The sequence below is a fragment of the Amphibalanus amphitrite genome, unplaced genomic scaffold, assembly GCF_019059575.1.
Source record: "Amphibalanus amphitrite isolate SeventyFive unplaced genomic scaffold, NRLGWU_Aamphi_draft 000031F_arrow, whole genome shotgun sequence".
Taxonomy (NCBI): Eukaryota; Metazoa; Arthropoda; class Thecostraca; order Balanomorpha; family Balanidae; genus Amphibalanus; species Amphibalanus amphitrite.
In genome coordinates this window covers 1,079,836-1,105,401 of record NW_024881527.1, presented here as the reverse complement: position 1 = coordinate 1,105,401, position 25,566 = coordinate 1,079,836, and the positions used below count along the sequence as shown (strand labels likewise).

The 25,566-nt window shown below is 46.3% G+C and overlaps 1 protein-coding gene across 2 annotated transcripts in view; it reads right to left on the bottom strand.

Annotated features, from left to right (window-relative positions):
- Nucleotides 1–13: 13 nt before the first annotated feature.
- The window catches only part of LOC122367743, a 29,048-nt gene continuing 3,495 nt past the window's right edge, over nt 14–25,566 (bottom strand). The window contains exons 2-3 of one of the 2 annotated variants that reach the window (XR_006254113.1): nt 462–7,561; nt 14–91 (exon numbers count right to left, since the gene is read on the bottom strand). Coding sequence is in view for 1 of the 2 variants with exons in the window: in XM_043341104.1 (XP_043197039.1) it covers nt 1,093–6,912 (5,820 nt within the window). In the remaining variant the exon portion in view is untranslated. Of the gene's footprint in view, nt 7,562–25,566 lie in introns of both variants that reach the window. The other variant, XM_043341104.1, reaches the window with a different exon arrangement.

Sequence of the window (25,566 nt, the reverse complement as noted above, 5' to 3'; positions counted from 1 at the left end):
AAACTCGTGCAACTTGATAGTTGGCCTCTGTATTGTGACTCCAGCTTCACAAGCATCCAAGCAGGCCAAAGTAAGCAAGTAAGCAAGGTTTCTGAAAGGATACATCAAAATTAATAAAGCAGAAACGAAAGACAAACAGGGCAATGGGGGGGGGGGGCAAACACAGAACTCAAGACGAATATGGCGCGGCCAAGGTCAAGGTCGTACGAGTGTCGCTCTCCCACTGCAATCAAATCGCCTTAAATGGCCTGAACACTGAGAGAATGTTTCTGGCCTTATAACAGACAAACTTATTCAGTGCTGCACTGCAATCCTGCAGAATATTCGCGATTAAACACATACGCAAAAATGGACACAAATCGGCGCATTTCTCAGATCCAGTTTGTAACAATGCAGCGCAATGAATACTAATATTGATAACAATTAAGCGTCTCTTTATCGCTAGAGACGATAACACTCACCAACATTATCCACCTGCAGACATATTCTTCACGCCTGAACGCTATCGCCTTCTTATACTTCAAACGCTTTCCAAGAACCAAAATGCGGCATGAAATGGGCGGTTACCAAATCTGACGTGTTGGCGTATGAGTACCAGCACTATTTCCAGTACCACACTAAGTACCGTGTCCATTATAATAGGTCTTTCTCTGAATGCAAAAGGCTCCTATGCATCACATGAGATATCACGCGAATCATAAATTTAACGCATTTTAACATGAGTATTTGGCTAACCATTCGACACGACGCAATTCCACATTCACATTCCACATTACACAAGTACCAACTCTTTAGTGCCCTGCAAGTACCAAAGTACCAATCAGCGTCTCAACCCGTGCTCCGTGCTGCCCCCTACCTCTGGCTGCAACCAGACAGCAGAGCCCTCTACTGGCTCTCCGTTTCCTACAGCTCGCTCAACAAGACGGGCCGATGGGCTCACAATGGGACAGGAAAGGACAGGAGAATATAAACCAAAACCAAATGGAGACCATAAACGCTTCCGGCGTTTACACCCTCCTCCTTGAATCATCTCCGATTCAACACTGCACTCTTAAATAAAAATGAACTTCGTCTTCCTCAGCCACGTAGTGCTCAGTCCTCGCCGCTCACGAGCTTCACCAGCTTCGACACTGGTCGACGGAACGTTGAAGTTCCTCTTCTCACCACTACTTGCCTCACGAGACCTTTCTGGTCCTTCGTCACTTCAGCAACTTTTCCAAGTGGCCACTGGCCTCTCGGGAGTGTCTCGTCCATCACCAGGACCACATCTCCTGGTTCCAGGTTTTTTCGGACACTGTTCCACTTCTGCTTCCTTTGGAGGAGCGGCAAGTACTCCCGCCTCCACCTCGTCCAGAAACAGTCCGCGAGATACTGCATTTTGCGCCATCTCTTACCATGCAGGTCAAATTCGGAGAAGACTCCAGGCGTGACATGACCTCCGCGAAAAAGCAGCAAGTGGTTCGGTGTAAGCGGCTCACAATCTCTCGGGTCTGCTGACACCGTCGTCAGTGGTCTACTGTTCAAGATACTCTCGATCTCACACAGGAGAGTGGTGAGGCCGTCGTCGTCAAGGGTGTGGCTGGTCAGGAGGGAATTGAGTATCTTCCTGATGCTCCGAATGTGCCTCTCCCAAACCCCACCGAAATGGGAGGCTCCTGGGGGGTTAAAAATCCAGTCAATCTTGCTTTCAAGCAATTTCTTGTGTACGCGATCTTGTTCTAGGTGCTCAAGTTCCTTGCGAAGCTCCTTTTCGGCTCCGACAAAATTTGTCCCGTTGTCGCACCTGATCATCCGGACTGGCCCTCGTCTCGCTGTGAATCGTCGTAACGCATTAATAAAAGAATCCGTTGACATTGAGTCCGCCAACTCAATATGGATGGCTCGAGTGGCTAGGCAAGTAAAAATTACCCCGTACCGTTTGACCGAGGCTCTGCCCCTCTTCGTCACAAACGGACCGAACAGATCAACACCGACACTGCTGAAAACCGGCTGATCTGGAGTTACCCTCTCTGGGGGCAGATCTGCCATCTTCTGTTCTTCTGGTCGTGCTTGCCGTCTTATGCAATGCTTGCATTGCCTCAGGACCCGGCGCACTTCCGAGTTGCCGTGAATCAGCCAGAAAGTTTCACGTAGCGCCGCCAATGTATGTTCTCTTCCTTGATGGCCCACCTGTTGGTGAACATGCCGTACAATCAACTCTGAGACAGGGTGGCGTGCGGGCAGTATGACTGGATTTCTTGCTTTGGAATCCAGTGGGGCCATGGCTAAACGGCCACCGACTCTCAATAGTCCGTCCTCTAGCATGGGATCCAACTGCCGCAGAGGACTTCTTCTCTTCACCGCCCGGTCCACTGGATCTTGCCTGGTCTCTCCATCAGAACACTGAGGCTTCAGCGCTTGTAGTTCCGATGCGAACGTACTCTCCTGCACTCGCCGGAGAATGGCTTTTTCCGCTTCTTCAAGTTCGGCCACTGACAACCGACAAGCAGACCTTTCCCTATCCCGAGCCTGGGATCGAGTGACCGGTCCTTCCCTTGCTGCTCCTGTCGTCATTCTCTTCGCCATCAGGTACTTCTTGAAGCGCAGCAACCATGCCACTGCCTTTGTGAGTCTGAGCCAGTCTGAATAGTGGTACAGAAGCCGATCTGTCGGATTAGGCTGTGCGTCCTCAGCAAAGCAGACCGAGCCAACCACAGCAGGCCGAATCACATCAGCATCTCTTGTAGCTTCTTGTGTGTCTTCAAGTCCTTCAGGCGGACGAGGCCACTCAGACTCTTCTTTCCCCAGAAAAGCTGGACCATGGAACCACCTGTTGTTCTCTAGAAGATCACCCGCCATAAGCCCTCTCGAGGCGTCGTCCGCTGGGTTATCTTCCGACTTAACGAATCTCCATTGCGCTGGTGCAGATTCGTCCCTGATAACCGCCAACCGGTTCGTGACATACGTCTGGTATCTTGTCCCCTCGTTGTTGATGTACCGTAACACTGTCGAACTATCCGTCCAAAAGGTAGCATCGTCTATAGGGATCTCAAGTTCCTTTGTGATCATCGCATGTAGTCGCACTGCAACTGTTGCGGCAGCCAGCTCCATTCGAGGTACGGTCATCTTCTTGAGCGGCGCGACCCTCGACTTCGCCATGAGGATCATACAGTGTACCTGCCCTTTGTCATCCGTCTGACGCAGGTATGACACTACACCATAACCCACTGTGCTCGCGTCGCTGAAGTGATGTAGCTGTCTTGAGACGATCGATCCTAACCTCGCTGGCTTCAGACACCTTGCCACTTCCAACGCTTCCAGCTTCGGCAGGTCCTTTAGCCACTTGGTCCAGATCAGAGCTTGACTTTCCGGGACGTCTTCATCCCAACCAAGTTTCATGGCGCACAGCTCCTGTAGGATCTTCTTACCAGTAAGAATGAATGGCCCCACAAAGCCCAAAGGGTCAAACACTCCACTGATGACAGAAAGAATCTCTCTTCTGGTCACTTTCATCTCTCTTGCCCTGACACAGAAGCTGAAGGTATCCTGCTCCAGGTTCCATTTGATACCCAGTGCTTTCTTGACGCTTGTCGCTTCTTCCAAGTGAAGTCCTTTCTTAGAAGAACCTTCGTCTCGATCTTCTTTCGGTATCTTGTCGAGAACTCCTTCCCTGTTGGACACATACTTGTGCAGATGAAAACCTCCTTTGGCGCACAGAGCCTGTACCTCTGACGCCAGCGACTTCGCCGTCTCGATTGACGACACCGACTGGAGACAGTCGTCCACGTAGAACGCCTTCTTGACAGTCTCCAGTGCCTTTTCACTGAAGTCATCCTGGTGGTCTTCGACAGTCCGTCTTAGCGCGAAGTTTGAGCAGCTTGGGGATGAGACAGCTCCAAATATGTGGACGGTCATGCGGTACTCCTTTGGTTCTTCGTTGATCTCGCCCCCAGGCCACCATAGAAACCTCAACAGATCTCTTTCAGACTCTGGAACCTTTACTTGGTAGAACATGGACTTCACATCTGCCATGAAGGCTACTGGTTCTTCGCGGAAGCGTAGTAGGACTCCAACTAAGGAGTTTGCCAGATCTGGGCCTTGCAAAAGCTTGTCGTTCAACGACACACCGTCAGACTTAGCCGCACAATCAAACACAACCCTAATCTTGTCAGGCTTGTGAGGGTGGTAGACTCCATGGTGGGGCATGTACCATACCAGCCCATCCGCTCTTCCTCGGCTCTCCTCGGGCACCTCCTCGGCGTAGCCCTCTTCTAGCACGTTGTTCATGAAAGTAGTGTAGTCCTCTCTGAACTTCGGCTGCTTCTCCATCTTCTTCTGGATGGTGGAGAGTCGCCGCAGCGCCATGTTCCTGTTGTTTGGCATCTGAGTGTCCTTGTCTCGCAGAGGAAGACCTATCTCGTAGTGTCCTTCCGTGAACGTGATGGTTTCCTCTACCTTCTTCTGCCACATCTTGTCTTCAATCGAAGGTCCTTTCGAGCTGTCTGAGAGTTTCTCAGTAAACTCTGCGTTGTACATCTGGATCATCATGTCCTCGATGTCTTCAACGTTTTCTACTTTGACTCGGTTTGCCTTCACCAGCCCTCTTCCTTCATGTCGAACAGGACCGTTGATAGCCCATCCCAAGAGTGTCCTGGTGGCAAAAGGCCCTCCTCCCTGGCTATGGATCACCTCCCACGGCTCCATCGCCAGTGGGACATTGTTGCCTATCATCAATTCGACTGGTGCATCCAAGCTCGACAGATTCACACCACTCAGGTACGGCCAACGGCTGACATCTTCTTGTCTTGGTATGTCGTTCACATCGACCGGTACCTTCTCTAGGCTGTAGACTGCTGGCAGCTGGAGGGTATGCTGTCCATCGATGTCACCTACTTCGAGCCCAGTGATGATCTGACTCTCAATCTCGACTTGATCCTTGCAAACTGTTGTCAGGGACAGCTTCTTCTTACTCTTGTTCTCGAGTCCCAGCTTCTGCAGCAGAGATTCCTGGCAGAAGGACGCAGTGCTGCCACTGTCTAGAAGAGCATGTGTAGTTACTGACTTCTTCCATGACTTGACTATCACAGGTACGACTGCCAAGCCTGTGTTCCATTTGGAGTGCTGTACTCGGCACGTCTTCACAGATGGGGCTTCCTGAGGTTTTTCAGGAGTCTGTCGGTGCTGAGGATCTTTCTGGCTTCTTTCCTCGTGCAGCAACGTGACGTGTCTTCCACCACAGACCTTACAGGTACTTCTTTGCTGACATTTCTTCGCGACATGTCCTTTCTTCAGGCATCCGAAGCATAGCCTATTTTCTTTGATGAAGTCTCTTCGGGAATTTAGGTCCTTCTGCTTGAGTGCTTCACAGTCTTCCAAAGAGTGTCCTTCCTTGCAGAAAGCGCAGCCAGCGGGAACTTGTACAGCAGTCGCTAGTCCGTACTTCGGCTTCTGACGCTGAGTATCCTTAGGAGTCATCCTGGTTTCCTTTGGAATCACCTTCGATGTGTTCATCACTTGTCGTCCGAAGAGTGAGTTTGTTGCCACCCTGGTCTCCTTATCAACAAACGCCACCAGGTCTGAGAACGTCACTCGCCGATGCTGGTTTTCCATGACTGAGTCGGCCAGTCTTCTCCAACGGTCGTGCATCGGGAAGGGCAGCTTTTCAACCAGCTTGCGAAGAGTTCGCGGGTGGTCCGTTTCCCGCATGCCGGCGGGCATGTCTGACATCACGCTCTCACATACCATTAGCGCGACAGAGAAGTTCTCAAGGTTTTCCAGGTTGTCTTGTTTTATGTTTGGCCAAGACAAAAGCTTTTCTACGTGGGCTGCACTGATTTTGTCCTCGTTTCCATACTTCTTGTGCAACAGTCTTCTCGCCTCTTGATAGGCCTTGCTGGGCGGCATGTGAAGACAACCACGGACCAACTCCCTCGGCCGACCTTCAGTAAACTGCTGGAGGTAGAACAGTTTTTCCTCCTCAGATATAGCCTTCTTTCCAATTCGGCTGTCAAATGAGCGGATGAAGGAAAAATACTCGCTTGAATCGCCCTGAAACTTAATTATTTCCGCTGGGGGTAGATGAGCCATCTGCCAGTGCGCTTCAGACTCCTTGTACCTTTCCTCCATCACTTGGCCTTTCTGGCTCGCTTCTGCGTGGTTTCCCTGAGGCTGGAAGACGGAGGCCTGTGGATTCAATACCTGAGGTGAGGGTCGGGTTGGCAGACCCTGGGAACTGTGAAGTGACCCAACCTCACTCCTTCCACACTGCTCGTAAACCTGCTGCTGAGCTTCCTCCTCTGCCAACTGCGCCATCAACAAGCCTTGCTGCTTGTTGAACTCCATCTCTTTTATAAGCTCTTGTAGTTTAGCTTCCTGGGTAGCTTGCTCCTTTAGGACTTCCATCTTGGCTAAGATTCCTGCCTTTCTTGCGGCTGACTTCATGTGTTCCTCTTTGGCAGCACTCCGAACTGATCTTACAGTGCTGGACCGGTTTGAACGACGAGATGTCCTGGATCCTTGCTGTGAGGCACTGTCTTCTGGACGGACGTCTGGCAGTGGTAAGGTCACACCATCAGCTTGTCTGGCCAGCTTTTCTGGTGTCTCTGTTGCATGTTCAGGTTTTGTAATCACATTCTGTACTGTGGTTACATCTTCTTGTGCTCTGGTCACATCTTGAAGTTTGACTGCATTTTCTTGTGACTTGGTCTCATCTTGTGGTTCAGCCCCATCCTCTTTGGTCCTCGTCTCTACAGATAGACCCTTCTTCAGTTGCATAACCTGTTCTGGCTGTACACCTTCCTTCTCCATAGCAACATAAAGACGATCAACCAAAGCAGCTTTGTTTCCCCTGCTGTCTAGGTTACGATTCTCAAGCTCAACCTTCAGTTCTGAGATTCGAAGACCTTGAATGGCTGCTAGCAGTGGTAGGGCCATGGTAATGTACAGGAAAATAGGATAGGCAATTCCAAATCTCAGGCAAGGAATATGAAGGAATCTTACAAAACCACAAACCTCAGCCACATAAACCAAAAATCATCAACGCAACCAATCAGCTCAGTGCTGCGCAACCTTCAAACCAAGCATGCACAGTTTGCAGCCTAATCCAAAAACATCAATACGCAATCAAATTCAACCTGCCTATTCCAGGTTAAACTACTGCTTCCCTTGACTACAAAACAAATCACCAACAGCTTTGTCAACCAAATTCACAGACATATTACAAGTTGTTTAGTCTGACCAAACTGCTATTATCCAATCAAAACAGGGCCTCAAACCAGCTGACCCCTGCATAAAGCCATCACACACCACAATAGTCCACTGGCTGACCCCAAGAAACCATATGGCAGCACAGTGACCTGACCTCAGAGTGCGAGACGAACTTGCTGCAGGTCAGCTTGGCTGGGCGTGCTGCTCCGAACTCAACTGAAGATGAAGGTGATGTTGAAACTGTAGCCTCCAGGCGTCTCCAAAACTCGGCAGTCTGGTGGTGCAAAACTCGTGCAACTTGATAGTTGGCCTCTGTATTGTGACTCCAGCTTCACAAGCATCCAAGCAGGCCAAAGTAAGCAAGTAAGCAAGGTTTCTGAAAGGATACATCAAAATTAATAAAGCAGAAACGAAAGACAAACAGGGCAATGGGGGGGGGGGGGCAAACACAGAACTCAAGACGAATATGGCGCGGCCAAGGTCAAGGTCGTACGAGTGTCGCTCTCCCACTGCAATCAAATCGCCTTAAATGGCCTGAACACTGAGAGAATGTTTCTGGCCTTATAACAGACAAACTTATTCAGTGCTGCACTGCAATCCTGCAGAATATTCGCGATTAAACACATACGCAAAAATGGACACAAATCGGGACACGCCTAAGAGCTGGACTTTTTGATGACGTCTTCGGGTGACGTCATGTCGTGTGTGACGTTTCGTGAGCAGGTAAGGAAAAGTCACCACCGCTGGCGAACATTGGTGCGGTAAATGGCAAACACAAATACTGCGCAGAAAAGACAAATGTGTAACTTCAGACAACATTCGTTCGGACCAGTTCGGACGACAATGTCAAGGCGAACTAGAAGTTCTTCATGCGATTGTTAGTTACCTGTCGTGCTATTTTAGTATGATTGTTATTAGCAGTTGATTTGTGAAATGTATTATCAAAATCAATGTTTATTGAACGCAGATTCAGTTTATTTTCAGATGTACCTAGGTACCCTTACACTTCACTCATCTCAAGCTGTTCAAACACCCTTGACAAAGTCGATTAAGATGAAACGTTGGGTATAATTTATACTGTGTTTTCTCTGCATTAATAACATATTCATCATATATACAATATAAGGGCCACATGCTTTTTACAGGGAGACATGTCAGACAGCCCAGTAGGATGAGGCTTCGTCAAGCGTCATTTTAGCAAAGCTTTTCTTGCTTAAAATCCAGTCTGCAAAAGATGGCAGGGCTTACACTTTGGCTTACACTTGACTCCCAACTGTTGTGTCTTTGCTATGCGATGTTAAACATATAAAACATCTTACTATTCATGTATGCGCCATGACTCATGTAATCTTTTCACAGCCAAGACGCTCCTAAGGTACTGGGAATGTGGGGAGTGCAGCAGCATCAGTGCAGCACCGATGGTCGGATGCGACGGCCGCGATAAATGGTACCACTTCCGTGGTGCGGGACTGACTAAGGAGCCAGGTAAGAGCAAATGTTTTCTGTCTCAGTATTTTTGTTGCAGCTATAGTGATCAATGAAATATTTTCTGCACTGTTCAGCCAAACATGTATTTCAAACAATCTGCTTCCCAACCAAGGGCGTCGCCACAGGGGCGAGACGGAGGGGATCTCGTCCCCTCCACTTTTTAAAATTTTAACATTACGCCTATGGCGTTGCATGGAAAGAATCGACTTGAAATGGTCCTCGTCCCCTCCAAAATGGTCAATGTCCCCTCCAGTCGTCGCACCGTGGCGTCGCCCCTGTTCCCAACTACACAAATTTAGTCAAACAATGTGCCAATATGGAATTTTCAGGTTCAGTTGAATGAAATAGGAACAATGATAATTGTAGATTACGTATACCTGCAAGAGAGGAAAACAGAATACATTGTATTGCTTGTCCTTCACCGATACGGTTATTTTTCCATTTCTAGAAACACCTACATGGCGATGCAGGTGGTACTGCCTGGTGAGGCCGCGGTCTCCGGAATCGCCTACAGACGAAGTCACCTGGCGTCCATCTGCACATCACTTGCAGTAGTGAGGCCTGCTGACAGCGTCTAGCAGTGTCGGCAACGTGCCAGACAGCTATCTGGAGTCCTGCTCACCGCAGGTCGCCGACAGGAGGGGCGACGCATCGTCTCCGAGGTCGCCTCAGCAGCAGTGAGACCCCACTGGCCGTCTTCTTAGGCTTCAACTAGATTGCGAACAACCTCTGCTGAGACAACGCCCATGACGTGTGATCCGGTACCGCTACCGCACTGCGTGCCTGTGCCCGCCGTGAGCCGCTGGTGCATGGGTTCGACCATGAGAATATGTGTTTATGTTGCTTTTTATACTATTGTTTATACGTTGAAGTGACGAATTGTTTATTTTTCGCAAGCCTCCGCTGTCCGGTTGCCTGCAGCTCCATGCAACGCCAGCTGTACTGTTGTTTTAATGTTGTCTCTCCGCTCAGCTGTACTGTTGCCTCTCCGCTCATAACAACCTATGCTGAGACAACGCCCATGACGTGTGATCCGGTACCGCTACCGCACTGCGTGCCTGTGCCCGCCGTGAGCCGCTAGTGCATGGGTTCGACCATGAGAATATGTGTTTATGTTGCTTGTTATACTATTGTTTATACGTTGAAGTGACGAATTGTTTATTTTTCGCAAGCCTCCGCTGTCCGGTTGCCTGCAGCTCCATGCAACGCCAGCTGTACTGTTGTTTTAATGTTGTCTCTCCGCTCAGCTGTACTGTTGCCTCTCCGCTCATATATGGCACCCTCTATATGAATGACACTACTGATTGTCACACCCACTGTCCGTATTGTCCGTAGTGGTGTCTACGCCCATGTTAATACAGCGTGCAGAATCCAGATTCTAGTGAGGAGAGTTGAGCCAAGTCACCATAGGCTCGGGAAGAGAGCAACGTGAAGGCCCACTGCCCCTTCCCCGGCCCCCACTGGGGGCGCCAGCCACTCCAACTTTTGACTGGATGTCAAGAGCGTCGCCACGAGGGGAACGAGTCGCCGGTCAGCCAAGGTAGCCAACGGCGTGTGAAGGTTGCCTGACCTCGAGGAAACTGAGATGGCACCAACGGAGGTTTTGTTAAGTAGGCGACCAAAATTCGAGCGGCAGCAACCTGGGCACCTTCACAGATAGCAGTGCCGCGTATCAGGGCGCCTTCGACGTTGAGCTGGGCGCCGATCATCAGGACGCCGGGGGAATATGACCCAATATCCCCCGTAAATATGTGCCTCGGAAGGGAGACCCAACCATAAAACTGAAAGCTCGCCGTATTTTATCCACTATTTTTCGAGCAGGTCCATAGATTTCCGTCCTCAAAAGTGCGGGGATATTCCCCAGTTTTTGAGTTGGATGGGACTATAGTGGCGTTTACACCGACAGGAGATTCCCATTGCCGGCTGTGGGAAACTACTGTCGGTGTAAACGCCATTCATATTTCCTGCGTCACCCCTGTGGGGACGCCCTTACTCCATGGTGCCGAGCTTATCAATTTGGATATCAATGAAATCAAAATCTCTTATCGATCGATGAAGAACTAAATTACCCCGACCCGGAGAGCGTCTTTGGAATCAAAGCAGTAGCACATGACGCAAGACTTCAGGCAAATAAATCCTTCTTGTCTGAACTAAAACATTTGTGTATTGATAAGCACGTTTTATAAGCAATGGTAGCAAGATTCTCCATGTATTTGGTTAAAGTGATAATTTAGTAGCAGATACTTACCGTCGCATTTCGTTTTTTTAATTAACCCGCGCCCTGGTGTGGGTCTGAGCCACCTTCGCCCTGGTGGGGGGGGGGGGCCAAAATGACCCCCCCCGTCTAACTCGAAAACGAAGAGGGCTAGGAAGACGCGGAAAAAAGCAAACGAAAGCCCATAACAAGTACGTTCGAAAGTATTTCGGTCATTTTTTCGCTAAGGTCAATATTGAGGTCGCTAGAGGTCATCATAGGTCAAATTTCAGTGTTTTCGGTGTTGCCGGACATATTCCGCTGTAGCTCGGAAACTAGAAGAGCTAGAGAGCCGCGGAAAAAAGCAATCGATAGCTCTTTTCAAGCTCTTTCGCCAAGGTTCGTCAGATTTGACCTCAGCTCAACGGTTTGGCCTACAGAGGTCATGCAAGGTCAACTTGGCAAATTTCGTTGAAAATGTTTTTAACTATAGCATGCATTCACGAGAAAATAGAGAAACGATTCATGCACCATCGTGCTTGGCTCGTCGAGACGCGTCGAATGATATATAGTTTGACCTCGAAAGGTCATTTTGAAAATTTGACCTCAGGTCAAGGTCATGACCTTACCGAAATAGGTCATGCTGCATATCATTCGATCCGCATTGACGAGACAAACACGATAAACGTCGAACGGAGTCTCTATCTCTATTCAATAACAAGTAAGTGCAGAAAAACCGCTGGTGACCTCTGGTGACCAGGGAGATGACCTAGCGTGACCTCAGCGAGGTCACAAGCAAATGGTTTCACATGGGCTGTGATTTGCTGACCCAAGACACTTCAATAACGAAATATAGGAACAATCACGCCCGATTTAGCTGAAAAACAACTACTTTTCGATTCTCCCATTGACTTATAATGGGGAACAGCGATGACCTGACCTGACCTTAGGTCACATTTATAAAAAATCCGAGATAGCCATTTTGTAGAGCTGAGTGACATCTTCAAGTACTGTAAATTTTACATCGATCGGATAAAAGCTGTGCCTTTGAGAGAGCTTTGAACTTTTTTAGAGGTGGTGTCAGTTTTGGTGACCTTGTGACCTGACCTGACCTGACCCGAACCCTCCAAAAAAGGACATGATGTAAAAATGTTGAATAAACAGCTATACAAAGTTTCAGGGCGCTAACTCAAGTGGTTTCTGAGTTATCGCTGAAAAACCACAGGGGGGGGGGCCAAAATGGCCCCCCCCCCCACCAGGGCGAAGGTTAATAATTTATATTGTCAGAACTAGCAACATGTCTCTTCACTCAACAATAATTACAAAAGTGAAAAAGAAATGATAAATTACTTATATTTTGGTGAAACTAAAAATTAATTCAGCACATATTTTTTTTACAGCGTTGAAGTCCAGCTCCAAAGGACAGCTGACGATCGTAGCCGAGCAGGCTGTTTGGTACTTCTTCACTACTTCTTAGAAGTACCCGTTAGTACCGATCATGTCTCACATAATAAGCTATTGGAACAAAAATATGCATGTTCTTCTAATTATTCTCCTTTCACACTTCAAATAAATACTTTTGAAATGCATTCACTAATTAATTTCACAAAAACGGCTCGGTATTTATGTAACGGAAGTTAGCCCACATTCAGCCCACATTCGGCCCAGCCCAGATTGGGGCTGCCAAATCTAGGGAAAAATCTAAAAACCTAGGGAAAAATCTAAAAACCGTTTTACGCCTAAACGGCTGAGCGAAACTGAAAAATAAGGCCACCATTTGAAAGATCTCTTCACCCCGGACCTAATGATATGGTTAAATACCGGATCAATTTAACCAAAAGCATGATTTAACCAGGATGAAAATTTTCGGTCAATGGGGCGGCCCCTACGATTTTCTTCAAAATCGGCATGGTGATACTACAGGCCCAGATGACCAATCTGGCTGAAGAAACCCCTATGGGCATTGAAATCTATGGGGTAAAAACGCCCTTGGAAAGTTTTACCCACGCATTTCTGGCAAGACTATCGCACGCATCCCCCCAATATGGGTATCATATGAAAGCCCATAAAAACCCAAACAAAATGGTGGGGTTAAATTTATCCATTACCCCATCCAGGGTAAAGTTTACCCAAGATGAAAATTTTCGGTCAATAAGGCGGCCCCTACGATTTTCTTCAAAATCGGCATGGTGATACTACAGGCCCAGATGACCAATCTGGCTGAAGAAACCCCTATGGGCATTGAAATCTATGGGGTAAAAACGCCCTTGGAAAGTTTTACCCACGCATTTCTGGCAAGACTATCGCACGCATCCCCCAATATGGGTATCATATGAAAGCTCATGAAAACCCAAACAAAATGGTGGGATAAAATTTACCCATTGCCCCATCCAGGGTAAAGTTTACCCAAGATGAAAATTTCGGTCAATGGGGCGGCCCCTATGATTTTCTTCAAAATCGGCATGGTGATACTACAGGCCCAGATGACCAATCTGGCTGAAGAAATCCCTATGGGCATTGAAATCTATGGGGTAAAAACGCCCTTGGAAAGTTTTACCCACGCATTTCTGGCAAGACTATCGCACGCATCCCCCCAATATGGGTATCATATGAAAGCCCATAAAAACCCAAACAAAATGGTGGGGTAAAATTTACCCATTACCCCATCCAGGGTAAAGTTTACCCAAGATGAAAATTTTCATGGGTTTTCATGGGCTTTCATATGATACCCATATTGGGGGGATGCGTGCGATAGTCTTGCCAGAAATGCGTGGGTAAAACTTTCCAAGGGCGTTTTTACCCAATAGATTTCAATGCCCATAGGGGTTTCTTCAGCCAGATTGGTCATCTGGGCCTGTAGTATCACCATGCCGATTTTGAAGAAAATCGTAGGGGCCGCCCCATTGACCGAAAATTTTCATCTTGGGTAAACTTTACCCTGGATGGGGTAATGGGTAAATTTTACCCAACCATTTTGTTTGGGTTTTTATGGGCTTTCATATGATACCCATATTGGGGGGATGCGTGCGATAGTCTTGCCAGAAATGCGTGGGTAAAACTTTCCAAGGGCGTTTTTACCCCATAGATTTCAATGCCCATAGGGTTTTCTTCAGCCAGATTGGTCATCTGGGCCTGTAGTATCACCATGCCGATTTTGAAGAAAATCGTAGGGGCCGCCCCATTGACCGAAAATTTTCATCTTGGGTAAACTTTACCCTGGATGGGGTAATGGGTAAATTTTACTCAACCATTTTGTTTGGGTTTTTATGGGCTTTCATATGATACCCATATTGGGGGATGCGTGCGATAGTCTTGCCAGAAATGCGTGGGTAAAACTTTCCAAGGGCGTTTTTACCCCATAGATTTCAATGCCCATAGGGGTTTCTTCAGCCAGATTGGTCATCTGGGCCTGTAGTATCACCATGCCGATTTTGAAGAAAATCGTAGGGGCCGCCCCATTGACCGAAAATTTTCATCTTGGGTGAACTTTTCCCTGGATGGGGTAATGGGTAAATTTTACCCCACCATTTTGTTTGGGTTTTCATGAGCTTTCATATGATACCCATATTGGGGGGATGCGTGCGATAGTCTTGCCAGAAATGCGTGGGTAAAACTTTCCAAGGGCGTTTTTACCCCATAGATTTCAATGCCCATAGGGGTTTCTTCAGCCAGATTGGTCATCTGGGCCTGTAGTATCACCATGCCGATTTTGAAGAAAATCGTAGGGGCCGCCCCATTGACCGAAAATTTTCATCTTGGGTAAACTTTACCCTGGATGGGGTAATGGGTAAATTTTACCCCACTATTTTGTTTGGGTTTTCATGGGCTTTCATATGATACCCATATTGGGGGGATGCGTGCGATAGTCTTGCCAGAAATGCGTGGGTAAAACTTTCCAAGGGCGTTTTTACCCCATAGATATCAATGCCCATAGGGGTTTCTTCAGCCAGATTGGTCATCTGGCCCTGTAGTATCACCATGCCGATTTTGAAGAAAATCGTAGGGGCCGCCTAATTGACCGAAAATTTTCATCTTGGGTAAACTTTACCCTGGATGGGGTAATGGGTAAACTTTACCCAAGCATTTTGTTTGGGTTTTCATGAGCTTTCATATGATACCCATATTGGGGGGATGCGTGTGATAGTTTTGCCAGAAATGTGTGGGTAAAACTTTCCAAGGGCGTTTTTACCCCATAGATTTCAATGCCCATAGGGGTTTCTTCAGCCAGATTGGTCATCTGGGCCTGTAGTATCACCATGCCGATTTTGAAGAAAATCGTAGGGGCCGCCCCATTGACCGAAAATTTTCATCTTGGGTAAATTTTACCCTGGATGGGGTAATGGGTAAATTTTACCCCACCATTTTGTTTGGGATTTCATGGGCTTTCATATGATACCCATATTGGGGGGATGCGTGCGACAGTCTTGCCAGAAATGCGTGGGTAAAACTTTCCAAGGGCGTTTTTACCCCATAGATTTCAATGCCCATAGGGGTTTCTTCAGCCAGATTGGTCATCTGGGCCTGTAGTATCACCATGCCGATTTTGAAGAAAATCGTAGGGGCCGCCCTATTGACCGAAAATTTTCATCTTGGGTAAACTTTACCCTGGATGGGGTAATGGGTAAATTTTACCCAACCATTTTGTTGGGTTTTTATGGGCTTTCATATGATACCCATATTGGGGGATGCGTGCGATAGTCTTGCCAGAAATGCGTGGGTAAAACTTTCCAAGGGCGTTTTTACCCCATAGATTTCAATGCCCATAGGGGTTTCTTCAGCCAGATTGGTCATCTGGGCCTGTAGTATCACCATGCCGATTTTGAAGAAAATCGTAGGGGCCGCCCCATTGACCGAAAATTTTCATCTTGGGTAAACTTTACCCTGGATGTGGTAATGGGTAAATTTTACCCCACCGTTTTGTTTGGGTTTTCATGAGCTTTCATATGATACCCATATTGGGGGGATTCGTGCGATAGTCTTGCCAGAAATGCGTGGGTAAAACTTTCCAAGGGCGTTTTTACCCCATAGATTTCAATGCCCATAGGGGTTTCTTCAGCCAGATTGGTCATCTGGGCCTGTAGTATCACCATGCCGATTTTGAAGAAAATCGTAGGGGCCGCCCCATTGACCGAAAATTTTGATCTTGGGTAAACTTTACCCTGGATGGGGTAATGGGTAAATTTTACCCAACCATTTTGTTTGGGTTTTTATGGGCTTTCATATGATACCCATATTGGGGGGATGCGTGCGATAGTCTTGCCAGAAATGCGTGGGTAAAACTTTCCAAGGGCGTTTTTACCCCATATATTTCAATGCCCATAGGGGTTTCTTCAGCCAGATTGGTCATCTGGGCCTGTAGTATCACCATGCCGATTTTGAAGAAAATCGTAGGGGCCGCCCCATTGACCGAAAATTTTCATCTTGGGTAAACTGTACCCTGGATGGGGTAATGGGTAAATTTTACCAAACCATTTTGTTTGGGTTTTTATGGGCTTTCATATAATACCCATATTGGGGGGATGCGTGCGATAGTCTTGCCAGAAATGCGTGGGTAAAACTTTCCAAGGGCGTTTTTACCCCATAGATTTCAATGCCCATAGGGGTTTCTTCAGCCAGATTGGTCATCTGGGCCTGTAGTATCACCATGCCGATTTTGAAGAAAATCGTAGGGGCCGCCCCATTGACCGAAAATTTTCATCTTGGGTAAACTTTACCCTGGATGGGGTAATGGGTAAATTTTACCAAACCATTTTGTTTGGGTTTTCATGGGCTTTCATATGATACCCATATTGGGGGGATGCGTGCGATAGTCTTGCCAGAAATGCGTGGGTAAAACTTTCCAAGGGCGTTTTTACCCCATAGATTTCAATGCCCATAGGGGTTTCTTCAGCCAGATTGGTCATCTGGGCCTGTAGTATCACCATGCCGATTTTGAAGAAAATCGTAGGGGCCGCCCCATTGACCGAAAATTTTCATCTTGGGTAAACTTTACCCTGGATGGGGTAATGGGTAAATTTTACCCAACCATTTTGTTTGGGTTTTCATGGGCTTTCATATGATACCCATATTGGGGAGATGCGTGCGACAGTCTTGCCAGAAATGCGTGGGTAAAACTTTCCAAGGGCGTTTTTACCCCATAGATTTCAATGCCCATAGGGGTTTCTTCAGCCAGATTGGTCATCTGGGCCTGTAGTATCACCATGCCGATTTTGAAGAAAATCGTAGGGGCCGCCCCATTGACCGAAAATTTTCATCTTGGGTAAACTTTACCCTGGATGGGGTAATGGGTAAATTTTACCCCACCATTTTGTTTGGGTTTTCATGGGCTTTCATATGATACTCATATTGGGGGGATGCGTGCGATAGTCTTGCCAGAAATGCGTGGGTAAAACTTTCCAAGGGCGTTTTTACCCCATAGATTTCAATGCCCATAGGGGTTTCTTCAGCCAGATTGGTCATCTGGGCCTGTAGTATCACCATGCCGATTTTGAAGAAAATCGTAGGGGCCGCCCCATTGACCGAAAATTTTCATCTTGGGTAAACTTTACCCTGGATGGGGTAATGGGTAAATTTTACTCAACCATTTTGTTTGGGTTTTTATGGGCTTTCATATGATACCCATATTGGGGGGATGCGTGCGATAGTCTTGCCAGAAATGCGTGGGTAAAACTTTCCAAGGGCGTTTTTACCCCATAGATTTCAATGCCCATAGGGGTTTCTTCAGCCAGATTGGTCATCTGGGCCTGTAGTATCACCATGCCGATTTTGAAGAAAATCGTAGGGGCCGCCCCATTGACCGAAAATTTTCATCTTGGGTAAACTTTTCCCTGGATGGGGTAATGGGTAAATTTAACCCCACTATTTTGTTTGGGTTTCCATGAGCTTTCATATGATACCCATATTGGGGGGATGCGTGCGATAGTCTTGCCAGAAATGCGTGGGTAAAACCTTCCAAGGGCGTTTTTACCCCATAGATTTCAATGCCCATAGGGGTTTCTTCAGCCAGATTGGTCATCTGGGCCTGTAGTATCACCATGCCGATTTTGAAGAAAATCGTAGGGGCCGCCCCATTGACCGAAAATTTTCATCTTGGGTAAACTTTACCCTGGATGGGGTAATGGGTAAATTTTACCCCACTATTTTGTTTGGGTTTTCATGGGCTTTCATATGATACCCATATTGGGGGGATGCGTGCGATAGTCTTGCCAGAAATGCGTGGGTAAAACTTTCCAAGGGCGTTTTTACCCCATAGATATCAATGCCCATAGGGGTTTCTTCAGCCAGATTGGTCATCTGGCCCTGTAGTATCACCATGCCGATTTTGAAGAAAATCGTAGGGGCCGCCTAATTGACCGAAAATTTTCATCTTGGGTAAACTTTACCCTGGATGGGGTAATGGGTAAATTTTACCCAACCATTTTGTTTGGGTTTTCATGAGCTTTCATATGATACCCATATTGGGGGGATGCGTGTGATAGTTTTGCCAGAAATGTGTGGGTAAAACTTTCCAAGGGCGTTTTTACCCCATAGATTTCAATGCCCATAGGGGTTTCTTCAGCCAGATTGGTCATCTGGGCCTGTAGTATCACCATGCCGATTTTGAAGAAAATCGTAGGGGCCGCCCCATTGACCGAAAATTTTCATCTTGGGTAAACTTTACCCTGGATGGGGTAATGGGTAAATTTTACTCAACCATTTTGTTTGGGTTTTTATGGGCTTTCATATGATACCCATATTGGGGGGATGCGTGCGATAGTCTTGCCAGAAATGCGTGGGTAAAACTTTCCAAGGGCGTTTTTACCCCATAGATTTCAATGCCCATAGGGGTTTCTTCAGCCAGATTGGTCATCTGGGCCTGTAGTATCACCATGCCGATTTTGAAGAAAATCGTAGGGGCCGCCCCATTGACCGAAAATTTTCATCTTGGGTAAACTTTTCCCTGGATGGGGTAATGGGTAAATTTAACCCCACTATTTTGTTTGGGTTTCCATGAGCTTTCATATGATACCCATATTGGGGGGATGCGTGCGATAGTCTTGCCAGAAATGCGTGGGTAAAACCTTCCAAGGGCGTTTTTACCCCATAGATTTCAATGCCCATAGGGGTTTCTTCAGCCAGATTGGTCATCTGGGCCTGTAGTATCACCATGCCGATTTTGAAGAAAATCGTAGGGGCCGCCCCATTGACCGAAAATTTTCATCTTGGGTAAACTTTACCCTGGATGGGGTAATGGGTAAATTTTACCCCACTATTTTGTTTGGGTTTTCATGGGCTTTCATATGATACCCATATTGGGGGGATGCGTGCGATAGTCTTGCCAGAAATGCGTGGGTAAAACTTTCCAAGGGCGTTTTTACCCCATAGATATCAATGCCCATAGGGGTTTCTTCAGCCAGATTGGTCATCTGGCCCTGTAGTATCACCATGCCGATTTTGAAGAAAATCGTAGGGGCCGCCTAATTGACCGAAAATTTTCATCTTGGGTAAACTTTACCCTGGATGGGGTAATGGGTAAATTTTACCCAACCATTTTGTTTGGGTTTTCATGAGCTTTCATATGATACCCATATTGGGGGGATGCGTGTGATAGTTTTGCCAGAAATGTGTGGGTAAAACTTTCCAAGGGCGTTTTTACCCCATAGATTTCAATGCCCATAGGGGTTTCTTCAGCCAGATTGGTCATCTGGGCCTGTAGTATCACCATGCCGATTTTGAAGAAAATCGTAGGGGCCGCCCCATTGACCGAAAATTTTCATCTTGGGTAAACTTTACCCTGGATGGGGTAATGGGTAAATTTTACCCCACCATTTTGTTTGGGTTTTTATGGGCTTTCATATTGTTTGGGTTTTTATGGGCTTTCATATGATACCCATATTGGGGGATGCGTGCGATAGTCTTGCCAGAAATGCGTGGGTAAAACTTTCCAAGGGCGTTTTTACCCCATAGATTTCAATGCCCATAGGGGTTTCTTCAGCCAGATTGGTCATCTGGCCCTGTAGTATCACCATGCCGATTTTGAAGAAAATCGTAGGGGCCGCCCCATTGACCGAAAATTTTCATCTTGGGTAAACTTTACCCTGGATGTGGTAATGGGTAAATTTTACCCCACCGTTTTGTTTGGGTTTTCATGAGATTTCATATGATACCCATATTGGGGGGATTCGTGCGATAGTCTTGCCAGAAATGCGTGGGTAAAACTTTCCAAGGGCGTTTTTACCCCATAGATTTCAATGCCCATAGGGGTTTCTTCAGCCAGATTGGTCATCTGGGCCTGTAGTATCACCATGCCGATTTTGAAGAAAATCGTAGGGGCCGCCCCATTGACCGAAAATTTTCATCTTGGGTAAACTTTACCCTGGATGGGGTAATGGGTAAATTTTACCCCACCATTTTGTTTGGGTTTTCATGGGCTTTCATATGATACCCATATTGGGGGGATGCGTGCGATAGTCTTGCCAGAAATGCGTGGGTAAAACTTTCCAAGGGCGTTTTTACCCCATAGATTTCAATGCCCATAGGGGTTTCTTCAGCCAGATTGGTCATCTGACCCTGTAGTATCACCATGCCGATTTTGAAGAAAATCGTAGGGGCCGCCCCATTGACCGAAAATTTTCATCTTGGGTAAACTTTACCCTGGATGGGGTAATGGGTAAATTTTACCCAACCATTTTGTTGCGGTTTTCATGAGCTTTCATATGATACCCATATTGGGGGGATGCGTGCGATAGTTTTGCCAGAAATGTGTGGGTAAAACTTTCCAAGGGCGTTTTTACCCCATAGATTTCAATGCCCATAGGAGTTTCTTCAGCCAGATTGGTCATCTGGGCCTGTATTATCACCATGCCGATTTTGAAGAAAATCGTAGGGGCCGCCCCATTGACCGAAAATTTTCATCTTGGGTAAACTTTACCCTGGATGGGGTAATGGGTAAATTTTACCCCACCATTTTGTTTGGGTTTTCATGGGCTTTCATATGATACCCATATTGGGGGGATGCGTTCGATAGTCTTGCCAGAAATGCGTGGGTAAAACTTTCCAAGGGCGTTTTTACCCCATAGATTTCAATGCCCATAGGGGTTTCTTCAGCCAGATTGGTCATCTGGGCCTGTAGTATCACCATGCCGATTTTGAAGAAAATCGTAGGGGCCGCCCCATTGACCGAAAATTTTCATCTTGGGTAAACTTTACCCTGGATGGGGTAATGGGTAAATTTTACCAAACCATTTTGTTTGGGTTTTTATGGGCTTTCATATGATACCCATATTGGGGGGATGCGTGCGATAGTCTTGCCAGAAATGCGTGGGTAAAACTTTCCAAGGGCGTTTTTATCCCATAGATTTCAATGCCCATAGGGGTTTCTTCAGCCAGATTGGTCATCTGGGCCTGTAGTATCACCATGCCGATTTTGAAGAAAATCGTAGGGGCCGCCCCATTGACCGAAAATTTTCATCTTGGGTAAACTTTACCCTGGATGGGGTAATGGGTAAATTTTACCCAACCATTTTGTTTGGGTTTTCATGAGCTTTCATATGATACCCATATTGGGGGGATGCGTGCGATAGTCTTGCCAGAAATGCGTGGGTAAAACTTTCCAAGGGCGTTTTTACCCCATAGATTTCAATGCCCATAGGGGTTTCTTCAGCCAGATTGGTCATCTGGGCCTGCAGTATCACCATGCCGATTTTGAAGAAAATCGTAGGGGCCGCCCCATTGACCGACAATTTTCATCCTGGTTAAATCATGCTTTTGGTTAAATTGATCCGGTATTTACCCATATCATTAGGTCCGGGGTGAAGAGATCTTTCAAATGGTGGTCTTATTTTTCAGTTTCGTCCAGCCGTTTAGGCGTAAAACGGTTTTTAGATTTTTCGCTAGATTTCTAGATTTTTCCCTAGATTTCTATATTTTTCCCTAGATCTGGCAGCCCCAATCTGGGCTGGGCCGAATGCGTATTTACAAATTGCAACCGACCTCCGCCGTAGGGTATTTTATTTCCGCCGTAGTGTATTTCACTTGGGGATTTTCTACCATACATTTGCCTGAGCTCAGGGTAATTACAATTTGTCGGCGACGTTAAAAAATGATGCACCTTTTTTCGCAGTATAGGATATCGCATGTGCATATTTCTGCCTTTTTGGGTGCGCTTTATCGGTTTTTCGTGAGTAACTCACGTAAAAACCGTCCGATCGCGACGAAACTTTCAATGCCCCCGATTTTATCAATTTTACACCTACCCTGACCCAAATGACCTTTGACCTGTGACCTATTTCTCGAGACCATGTTTGGCCCGAATCGCGATTCGGCGTATGTCGGCTCGCATTAGCCGCGCGGTTGCAGTCTTCACGTGGTTTCAAGCGTTGAAACATGTGATATGATGCAGCGATGCTGGTCCCATGCGTTAGGGTGGGTGTCAAGGTCACCTGAAGGTCAGGTCAGCTCAATGACTTTTGATGACCTCGGTTCCTTTTTCGAGTTTTACATGTTTCTAGGCTAGTTTTTGGAGCTGATTTCGAATTTAGCAACCATTTGAACATAACAGGGGGTGTAACGAAATTATCCGAACACCTTTCTTCCCGCTGTAATTAAAAAGCAAAAAAATCTGGTACTTTTTCTTTTAACTGAGCTTGTAGCCACCTTTCATAAAAACACAGTGATGAATGTTCTGGAGCATTTCAGCCAATGGATTCTCCAGCACACTGGCTTTGATGCGGACCAACGCCGTCTAAACCTGTGCCTGCGGTTGAGCAGTGCTTATGGCGGGTGGCTCTTCATATACCTCCTGCTGAACAAGAGCCCACGCCCCACAGGTTTTCGATTGAATAGGGATCGCGACTTTTTCCAAGTCATAAGCGTTAGCCCAGAATGATTGAAGGTTCTATCGGCATCACTTCCCGTTCGTTTAGGGACTTTTAAGTAGCGCGCCGCCCCGCATGAAGACAGTGTGGCTTGAATCAGGCATCAGTGCGCGTTCAGAAACCGTGCCCTCCTATGCCGTCTGGTTGAGCGCCTCCAATCATGCTCCTACACCTTCCCTGGAAAAGCTCCACCCTTGCCTATGGGGCAAAATATAACCCGCGAGTTGCTGGGGGGGGCGTTAAACGCCCCCACTTTTTTCGCCGGGCCATAGCATAAAAACGGCGCGCCGCAGGCGCGCCAAATTTTGGCTACCTACATACCTGTAGGGAATTGATTGAAGTGTATTGTGACAAAGTTTCAAAAAAATCGGTCGGAAATTTTTTGAGATATCGAGGTTTTAGTGACGTCATGATTTCTGAGTTTTCGACCAAAAACGGCATATGTTCAAAAAATCATATAAAATCACAGAATAGACATACAGACATGCCGTAAACGCCATTAGACTACCAATACCATGAACAATCAAATGGCTATCTTCGATTATTGATTATCGTTCCGCATTTTCCAAAATCTTGAACTGAATCTTGGCAATTTCTCGTGACTACTTCACTCCCATGATACATGCATTTCTTCAATTGGACTTTTTGAGCCAAACACGTACACATATGATAAAATGAATGTCACCATCGTGTTCTACGCCCCAAATTACCCACAAAACATGTGTCACAGGCTGCGAATATCAGTTTTGATTTTCGGGGATATGTGCCTACCCGGTTGACCTGACCTTGACCCTGACCTATGCTTGACTGACCCCTACATGGAGCTGACACTCTTGTTGGCCTTATTTGATGGATTGTGCACCGTTTTGACAGAGTTTATGACGAGAGGCGCCCATTGCGAAGTCCTGAAGTCCATGCTACTGAAAGCCCGATTTCAGGTGTTTGACCTGACCTTGACCCGACCTGTGACCTCAAAATTCAACTTTAAAGTACTCATCTGAAGCGTCTCGTCGCGTTCTTTCGTTTGCCGCCTCGTGCGTTTCGCTGCGCCTATTGGTTCTCGAGTTATCGGCTGGGGGCGTTTAACGCCCCCCCTTTCCCAGCAAACGGTGGGTGGCGAAATACCCCAGCAACTGCCGGGTTAAGGGACAAAAACACAAAACAAGACAGATAAAAACAAAGCAAAATTAACTCATTACCTAATGAAATTAAGGCTGGAGCAAAAACATAGGTAATAGGTATATATGTCAAATTAGAATGAAAGATTAAAATCAACCTGACCAGGCCTTACGGTCTGACCTGGTCCTAACCACCTTACTTCGCCTAACTTAACCCAATTCAACCTAGCCTACCACAACACCTGCAGAGGTACCTTCCTGGAAAAATGACGCCCAGGGAGGTGACTGTCCAACTTATTGGAATAGGTACTACCATGATTGCTTGTCAAAATGTGTGTCATCATGCTCTTGTTTGACAAGTGATGTATAATAAATGTGATATTCAATAATTATCTCCTGACTGCTGACTGTTGAGTGATCAAAATATTCAAATAATCAGGGTACAATGCTTTGCATAGTGCACACTAATCATGTTGTTTTTGTGTAGGCCCTCTGAACATTGTTGTGTGCAGTGCTATGTGCACCTTAATTAAGTAAAAAAGTGACTGGTGGTACATGACAAAAGGTTGTGCAACTGTGAAGTTCATGCCCTTGGTCAAGCTGGTGCCAAATGCCTATAGCTATAGCAGGATCAGTGAGGGTTGTAGACATGCTACATACATTGTGCATTGAAGATATTGGCACAAAGTTCATCCGTAATTACTATGCTTAACACCTAATGTAAGAAGCGACATAAATGCCCAGATGATAAAACTCTCTGGTCAACATCACACAAATTTATTGACATACTTTGCAGGTACATATTTACATTCATGGCAAATACTTTTGATTTGATTCAGAAACTAGTTGCTAGTAAGCTTGCATTTTTGTAGGTACCACAACAATCATATATTAAATCATAAAAAAACCTTCTCATGGCATTCATCACATACCTTTTTACCGAACAAGTACCTAGCTACCATACAATGATTCTACAAATTTTCTGCAATCCATCTATCTATATCTCAACTGACACAATGAATTGAAATACCCTAGCAAAACCTATAAATGTACATAAAAAGAATGCAATGCTACAAGAACTATGAATTTCTGAAGTTATTCTCACATGCTGGAACGTTGAAACTCTACTTTTGTCTTCCATTTCCACGTTTGATTGAGCCATCATATCGAACTGTTTTCGTTCTTCATTCACAAGCTTTCGCACAAATCTTGAATTTTTGCACATCATCTTGAACCATGCTCCAGTCTTTCCAACAAGGTATCCAGTCTTTCCAACAAGGTACTATGTAACATCAAAGCAATTTTGATTTGTTACAGCAGCTTCAGATCATGATAGGCTTGAGGTTTGTTACACCATTTGCCAGACAAATCGCTACAAAATGTGTATCAACTCCCAAACTAAGTAATTGATCATATCAGTATTTGCAGTTTCCACACAATGTTTCATAATATTATTCTATGTTTATATAAAGAAACTCAAATAATCCACAAATTGTTATTGAAACACTCCCACTTCAAGAATTCACAGCAATAACAGTACAAGTTCAGAAGCAAACAAACATTGCGCCAGATTTCGTATGAAACGCGCCATCGTCCTGAACTTTCTACCACAGACGGTAGTTCAGCATATTTACGTCTGGACAACGAGTTGCGTTGGAGAGGCCGGAAATAGTGGCGATTTCAGGACCGCAAGAATGGACCGTCATTGGAATGATTCTTTTTTAAA